The following is an 8,780-nucleotide window of genomic DNA, read 5'->3' as shown; positions in this document are numbered from 1 at the left end:
GATGTATAATACATTTGGCAGTTGTCTGTAATCACAGGGAATTTTAGATATGGTAAGTTCTCCCAAGCCAAGTAGCAGAACACCACATTCATGTCTCTGTTATGATCTCCTTCTAGTCAGCAACATGAGTAGCAAATAAATCACCAGCTCTCTCATCCAGCTAAGAGTAACCCCAACAAAAAGACCTTATACAGATAATCAATTTACAACAGTTAATTTAGAGACCATTTGAAGTTATAAATGGCACTGAAAAAAGTGACTTATGACCATTTTCCACACTTATGACCATTGCAGCATCCCCATGGTCACGTGAACAAAATTCAGATACTTTGCAACTGACTCATATTTATGACATTTGCAGTGGCCCAGGGTCACGTGATCACTTCTTGTGACCTTCTGACAAGCAAAGTAAATGGGGAAGCCAGATTCACGTAACAACTGTGTGACTGATTTAACAACTGCAGTGATTCACTTAACAACTGTGGCAAGAAAGGTCATAAAATGAGACAAAACTCACTTGACAAGTGTCTCACTTAGCAACATAAATTTTGGGCTCAATTGTGGCTGTAAGTCAAGGATCTGTAGCTGGATCTCTGGATCATGGTTCAAGATTCCTCAAGTCTTTTATTAAAGTTAATGGCACCTCCATATACTCCATATACTATAAACCGCCCTGAGTCCTCAGGGGAAGGGCGGTATATAAATGTAATAGAATAATAGAATATACTTGGGAATAATAATAATAATAATAATAATAATAATAATAATAATAATAATAATAATAATAATAATAATATAAAGTTGGAAGGGACCTTGGAGGTCATCTAGTCCAACCCCCTGCTCAGGCAGGAAACCCTATACCATTTCAGACAAATGGCTGTCCAGTCTCTTCTTAAAAACGTCCAGTGTTGGAGCATTCACCACTTCTGGAGGCAGGTTGTTCCACTGGTTAATTGTTCTAAGTGTCAGGAAGTTTCTCCTTAGTTCTAGGTTGCTTCTCTCCTTGACTAGTTTCCATCTGTTGCTTCTTGTCCTGCTTTCAGGTGCTTTGGAGAATAGCTTGGCTATTGCAGTGTAGGATAATATGTAATATCAATAAATCAAAGTAAGCATCTTCATACATATTTTTCTAAAGTAGCCTCATACCAGCACTTGCCCAAATGTGTAAAATATATGAGGGCATTTTCCTATTTTACAATAACATAATATCACACCATGGAGCTACTCTAATGTAACTGGATAAATAAAGAGCTGAAGTATAAAAATTTATAATACTTAAAACATACTAAAAATTGATTTAAGTCAGACATAGGATATGCTTTATTCCAGCTTGTTTTAAATAAAAATGAGGTTAGATTTTATTGTATTCATGTTCATTTAAACACTTTTTACCTGTTATGCAACCAAAAAGCAGTCCTTTGTTTGACAAGACTGACTAAGGATCGCTGTTGCTCACTTCAGGCTGCAATTCTAGGAAATATTGTTAATCCTGATTTCTAGGAAAGACTACTGTTGCTATATGAGCTGCTGACACCAGTTTCTGCCCCCTTTCCTTGAAATCACATTAGGTCCACTTGCGGAAAATTAAATACTGTATATTGAAAAAGAGCCAATTATATGAAATAATGAAAATGAAAAATTTCTGCAGATCAATTTCTGAATGTTCTTCCAAAACCTAGTGGCACATGAATACTGTTTAAAATGTTCCAGTGAAAAAAAATAAAAAATAAAGTTCTCTGTAAACTCATACTTAGATTTTTGTAAAAGGGTAAACGGTTGCTGGAATTGGGTATGTGTAGTTTAATTAAGAGAAGGGTGAGGGGTGACATGATAGCAGTGTTCCAATATCTCAGGGGCTGCCACAAAGAAGAGGGAGCCAAGCTATTCTCCAAAGCACCTGAAGGCAGGACAAGAAGCAACGGATGGAAACTAGTCAAGGAGAGAAGCAACCTAGAACTAAGGAGAAACTTAGTTAGAAAAATTAACCAGTGGAACAACCTGCCTGTAGAAGTGGTGAATGCTCCAACACTGGAAGTTTTTAAGAGGAGACTGGCCAGCCACTTGTCTGAAATGGTATAGGGTTTCCTGCCTGAGCAGGGGGTTGGACTAGATGACCTCCAAGTTCCCTTCCAACTTCTTCTTCTTCTTCTTCTTCTTCTTCTTCTTCTTCTTCTTCTTCTTCTTCTTCTTCTTCTTATTATTATTATTATTATTATTATTATTATTATTATTATTATTATTATTATTATTATTATTATTATTATTATTATTGAAGAAAACCATCTGAATAACAAATTGAATTAAAAGTAGATCATTATACGATAATATTCTTTCCCAAATAAAAACTATCATGGAATATTCTATTTATTGATGCAATTAATACGTAAGTGTGACCACTTACATTCTCTCCCAAATAAAAATTGTCATGGGATATGCTATCTATTGATACAATTAATATGTAAGTGTGACACTCAGTCTTAAGTTCTTTCATATTCATCATTGCTGGGTACATGTTCATTAGTTATAATGGTTTTCCTAAATATTACTTTTTCAGTTATTAACCTTCTTCTTTATATCATGGTTTCAAAAATAATACAATGGAGTTGAAAGTGGCCATTTGGGCCATTGAGTCAAATCTCCCTTTTAGTTTAAGGTATAAAGGAAAGCATCTCTCTCATAGGACCTCCTGCACCCACAACTCCTGCTCAAAAAGCAAGTGGCAGTTGTGGCTAGGAAGGCCTTTGTGCAACTTCGCATTGTGCACCAGTTGTGCCCTTACCTGGATCCTGAGACCCAATGCATGGTCACTCATGCCCCAGTCATCTCTTGGCTGCATTCCTACAATCCATGAGGCTACCCTTCAAGACTTTTCAGAAGCTGCAGGGAGCTCCTAGGACTGTACCTATAACAATGTGTGCAAGCTGCATTGCCCAGCAGTTGACTTCTGGATCCCATTCAAAGTGTTGATTGTTACCTTTAAAGCCCTACATGGCAAGGGGTCCAAGGTATCTGAGGTGCCATCTGTCCACAATGGGACAAGTCTGCTGCAGATCTCATCTGCTAAGAAATTTGAAGCAGGCGGGGTCAAGGAGAAGAGCCTTTTCCACTGTGGAACATTCTATTACTGAAAGTGAGAGCTGCCTTCTCCCTTTTGGCCTTCCGGAAGGGTATTAAAGCCTGGCTTTGCTGGTGGACCTGGAGCCCTGAGGGTGGGTGCTTACTACTAGAGGTGGCTGACAGGGTAAGAAGACTTCATCCTTGTCCCGTCTGCCTCTTAGCTCTCTGTAAGGACCTACCTCAGCTAAGCCACCCAAGAAAGCAGGCATTGTCTCAAAAGGAACTTTTGTTAGGGGCAAGTGATAGCAGGGAAAACAAGGCGAGGTCTGAGGAAAACCTGCAAAAGCAGTATATTAAAAGCAATATTCAATACTCTTCCCCCAGAGCCCCAGTGTTCATTTGAATGCCAGCTAATCCACAGGTGGCATTGTGTTTTGGTAACTGGGTTCTTTGGCACGTTCTTTCAAGGTCTCTCTCTCTCTCTCTTTCATTTCCTTCTGGCTCCAAGCTCAACCGTCTGTCAGATAAGGGTGATACATTCCATCCCCCGGGGGAAGGGCACAATAGCAGGACAGTCAGAGCATCCCCAAACATCTCCCCTCCCGACAGAATGGCAGGCCTCAAAGAAAGGTTACGGATTCAAGAATAGGCATAGGGAAACAATGTATTTCTTTGGGGACACTATCTTAGTGTTGGATTTAGTACAGCTTTTAATATTTTAATCTGTGTAGTCTTTATTTTTTAATATTTTAATTATTTTTACTTGTTTTATAACTTGTAAGAGTCACCTTGTAGGGAAGATGGGCAGCATAAAAAATTAATTAATAAACCAACAAAATCTCAGGCAGGTTGCTCTGGTGTCTTGCCTGAAGGAAAATCCAACAGTTCTCTAGATAACAGTTCTACTGCCAACCTTTAGTTTATTTTAATGTGGTATCATATTGTTATTCTAACAATTTTCCTATTTCTGTTTTTAACTTATTAATGAAACCAGAGGGCAATGAGCCCAATATCCCATTTAAAGCCCTGTATCATAAATAGGCAATAGCTATATTCAGGTGCAAATAGGCACTCCTTCGTAGATTGTTACTTTGTGGTAGTCAAGGAGCTTGGGCATCCCAGTTATGCCATCAGCTACTCTGTTAGCTAAGTACATTTCCAGCATTGCCATCCATCCTAGCAGATAGTAAAGAAGGAACCAGAGTAAATAGGATCTACTAAATAAAGAAATGAAAACCCAATTCGCCAAGAAAAGCGAATTGACATTCATAACCAGTTCAATGTCAGCATGATAATAGAAGATATCCTCCCAAGATCAGAAGGTGTTGAGTGAACTACTCTGGCCAGAGGCAAAAAGAAAGTTCATTGTTGCCAAAATAAACACACCATTGGTACAAGGAATATCATAATCATGAACCAAGATAAACCTAATGCTGTCAGAACAGAAGTAGTGAACTGAAATAGATGAAATGGTGGCTTCACATTGCAGAAGCATCAGATATATTGTGGACAAGAACATTACAGAAGAAATGGAAGAGCCATCATTGTTAATAAAAAAATAATTTGGTACTTCGATACAACTAAAAATGATAGAAAATTTAAGCTTAGGTGACGCCAGTCTACAAATTGGTTTATGCTTCTACCTCAGATGAAGGGGAGGTGGAAGTTGAACAGTTTCATGGAAAGTTGTGGCACTGTATCAACATAAAAACAAAGACATTGTGTCAATTATAGGAGATTGGAATGCCAAGAATGGTAATAAAATAGCATCTACAATAATTGAAAAATTTGGACTTGGTTTATGCATTGAACCAGGAGACAAAATAACAACAACAACAACAACAATAAAGTTGGAAGGGACCTTGGAGGTCATCTAGTCCACCCCCTGCTCAGGCAGGAAACCCTATACCATTTCAGACAAATGGCTGTCCAGTCTTTTCTTAAAAACTTCTAGTGTTGGAGCATTTACAGCTTCTGGAGGCAAGTTGTTCCACTGGTAAATTGTTCTAAATGTCAGGAAGTTTCTCCTTAGTTCTAGGTTGCTTCTCTCCTTGACTAGTTTCCATCCAACTAATACACTTTTGTCAAAATAATTTTAGACTTTATGAGATGGACCACACCAAATTAAACAGACTACTGTATATACTGTGTACCAAAAATGGGTTTGAACTTCAGTTAGCGCTTATCCAGCATTTGCTGACTGAGTAGACTAACTGCTCAGTCAGCAAATTCTGGATAGGTGCTAAATGAAGTTCAAATCATAAAACCATGTTTGCAAAATGAAAGAAACAAAATCATTTACAAAAGTTAAAGCAAACAACAGTACCAGATAACAACCTCAGTAACACTCTATATGATTATATAGTGAAGGCAAAGTACCACTTTAACTGATTTGATCAATACAGCAACTGAAGATAAACGAAAAATGGATTATAGATTATTGCTGTTTCCAATTTAAAAAGTTACAATGGAGATGGATGTAAGCATGATACCAAGATCATATATGATAATTTTGATCCAAAAGCTCTGTGATTCCCTAAATTTTAGGGGGGGGGGCAGGGGGGATATTTGCAGTTTGAGGATATATTGTGAGCACTCTCACAAAATAGTTGCTGTATAGATTTGGCCACATAAAAGACCTAGATCCAGAAGGCATACAAAGCATTGGACAGGAAGTTACAATAATTTATTTTCTAAGTCTGCCTCTGAAATCTATCTGTAGGTGAGTAGTATTGTTGGAAATACAGGTTATGTCTGAGACAGGCCTTTGCAACATGCTAGCTGTATGTTCTTTTTAAAATTAAAATGCCTTAAGAGCTCAATAAGCTTGGAAGTTTGGAGGGTGGCAGGAATATATGAAAAGATACATTATTGACCTTGAAATCTTGCTTCAGTCTTAAGTCATATCATTTATAGACAAGAGATATGCAGTCATTTGTACAACAATTTTGGGGAGGAAAATAGAATATAAGATTGGAAGGTGATCATCTAGTATATATGAAGAGCCAGAGTGGTGCAGTGGTTAGAATGCAGTATTGCAGACTAATTCTGCTAACTGCCAGAGGTTCGATCCTCACCAGTGCAAGGTTGACTCAGCCTTCCATCTTTCTGAGGTCAGTAAAATGAGGACCCAGATTGTTGCTGACTCTGTAAGCCGCTTAGAGAGGGCTGTATAGCACTATGAAGCGGTATACGAGTCTAAGTGCTTTTGCTATATGCAATTAAAGTTTTAAATCTTATAGTCAGGCTGAGTGGTCACTTGAAAAAGAGAATTTGAAATAGTGTGGTACGTGGTACAAGAAACTTATTTTATACAATAGCTACCAATCTATACATTATTTAGTAACTCTGAGTTTTCAGTATAATACTGAAAATTACTTATAAGAACATTTTATCTCTGAAATGAATTGAATATATTTGTGAATTAATCTGTAAAGATATTGAATCTTGAAGAGAATAATGGAGTCTTTCCACTATTTGTTTCACCTGCTTTAAAAAGACTGATTCTTTGAAGAATCCCCAATGCAGTTCAATTTGAGATGAATTTAGCAATCCAATTAGTGTAGAATCTCTGTATTAATCTGTTAATTAATGGGATCGTATATTCCTATGGAACATTTTAAAAGTGTCCTTATCTGCAGTGCTAATTAGATGTGTAATTTAATGCCTTTAACTGATTTATCAACAGCTCAAGTTGTTTGTAATTTAGGATTTGGGAACATCTCACCACGTACAGAAGGTGGAAAAATATTCTGTATCATCTATGCCTTACTGGGAATCCCTCTCTTTGGTTTTCTGTTGGCTGGAGTTGGAGATCAACTAGGGACCATATTTGGGAAAGGGATCGCCAAAGTAGAAGACACATTTGTCGTGAGTATGCTACATACATTGTTCTGAAATATGATTTAGTTCTGTAATTTTGAAAATATTTTATTACAGATATTTGATTTTGATCATGTATTCTTGGTTAAAAGTCTGGCATAAAGTAAACTGTGCATATTGTATTATCTTTAGTTTTAAAATAAATTCAGTGTTGCATGCAAACACATGTTCTCTTTCTTATTCATCTTTGTCCTTGTCCACTTTAATACTAAAACATTGATGGAAAAAGAGAAGAAGCATTTAATTGTTCACTAACAGCCTTTCACCTCTAAATGATCTCTTATTTAGCATCAGGAGTTGTGTGTCCATGTGTCCAAATAGACATTTAAGCCAACATGGCTTATATATACAAGTCTGTAGAAATGGTAATAGTTGGGATAGAAGGATGTGATTTAGATCACAAGAAAAAAACAGAGGGCTAATATTTTCACTGGTCTTGAATTTAACAGAGCTTCCCAACTACTCTTCAAATCAAGCAAATAAATTGAGGGCCCTAAATTATATTCGTTTGTCTAAACATCTAGTTTGACCTAAGACATTCCAGTTTGGTTAGCTCTTATATGGGAGACATTCAGAGAATAACCTGGGCTGTAGGCTACATGGAAAAAACCTGAAAACATATTGAGAAAGCAATGGGAAAATATTTCTATATTGTGCCAAGAGCATAGTAAATATATGGTTGACATCCAGGAGTCTGTATTCCAGGAGGCAAGCCACACTGAAAGCGAGCTTGGCAACTGACATGTATTTATGATGGTTGCAGTATCCCGGGGTTATGTGATCACTTTTTGCGACCTTCTGACAAGCAAAGTCAATGAGGAACCCAAATTCACTTATTAACCACGTTACTAACTTAATAACTGCAATTATTCACTTAACAACTGTGGCAACAAAGGTCGTGAAATTGGGCAAAACTCATTTAAAAACTCTTGCTTAGCAATGGAAATTTTGGGCTCGATTGTGGTCATAAGTCGAGAACTACCTGTACAGTTTCCACATTCTCTTCAGGCAAAACACAAATCAGTGATAGTTAGTGAACTTCTACATGGCTTACGTCCATTTGAGAGATACAAAGATTTTCCTAGAGCAAACATATGATGATAGAGATCATGTACACCAGTTGGTTGTATGAGCTCTGGTGGCATAGGGTTAGAATGCAATATTGCAGATTAACTCTGCCCACAGCTAGGAGATTTGATCTTGACCAGCTCAAGTTTGACTCAACCTTTCATTCTTCTGAGGTTGGTAAAATGAGGATCCAGATTGTTGGGGGCAATATGCAAATAATGCTTATATTGTAAACTGCTCAGAGAGTGCTGTAAAGCACTATGGAGTACTGTTTAAGTGCTATTGCTATCGTTATTGGTCCTACACCAATTATAATACTATTAAGAGATCCTAAAGAGTATGTCTGTGAAGGTAGCTTAAATCTATGAGACAGAATTTTGTGCTGTGGGCACAATGTGATTCTGTTAATCAGGCAGAGAGTTGTTGGGATTTCCCTCAAAAAATCTCTTGGTAAATGTTTGCTGTATTTGAAATAGTGTCCTGTTTTTGCATTTTACAGGTACACTCTTTTCAGGTCTTCCCTTAGAAGGAGAAACCCTTTCAGCTTTTTGACTTGTATTTAATATCCTGTTTCAAATTTATGACATTTTCCTAAATAAACTATCAACAGTTCAATAAAACAAGTAATAGATAGAAGCTTGTTATTTTTTTATTTTTTTATTTTTTATTTTAATTCCATTTATATCCCGCCCTTCTCTGAAGACTCAGGGCGGCTTACAAGCTTAGCAGTAGCCTTCATTCTATGTATATGCCTGCTTATTAGGGCTTTCACA

General features: G+C 37.1%; 1 protein-coding gene across 1 annotated transcript in view; it reads left to right on the top strand.

Annotated features, from left to right (window-relative positions):
* The window catches only part of KCNK2 (potassium two pore domain channel subfamily K member 2), a gene marked incomplete at both ends in the record, with an annotated part of 106,117 nt that overhangs the window by 70,065 nt on the left and 27,272 nt on the right, over positions 1 to 8,780 (top strand). The window contains one exon of the mRNA XM_083348779.1: positions 6,746 to 6,927. Coding sequence (XP_083204905.1) covers positions 6,746 to 6,927 — 182 coding nt within the window. The remainder of the gene's footprint in view (positions 1 to 6,745; positions 6,928 to 8,780) is intronic.

Source organism: Vipera ursinii, assembly GCF_947247035.1.
Source record: "Vipera ursinii genome assembly, chromosome: 1".
In the NCBI taxonomy this organism is placed as follows: Eukaryota; Metazoa; Chordata; class Lepidosauria; order Squamata; family Viperidae; genus Vipera; species Vipera ursinii.
Note: the sequence above shows the minus strand (reverse complement) of the source record. Positions and strands in the feature narration are given on the sequence as shown.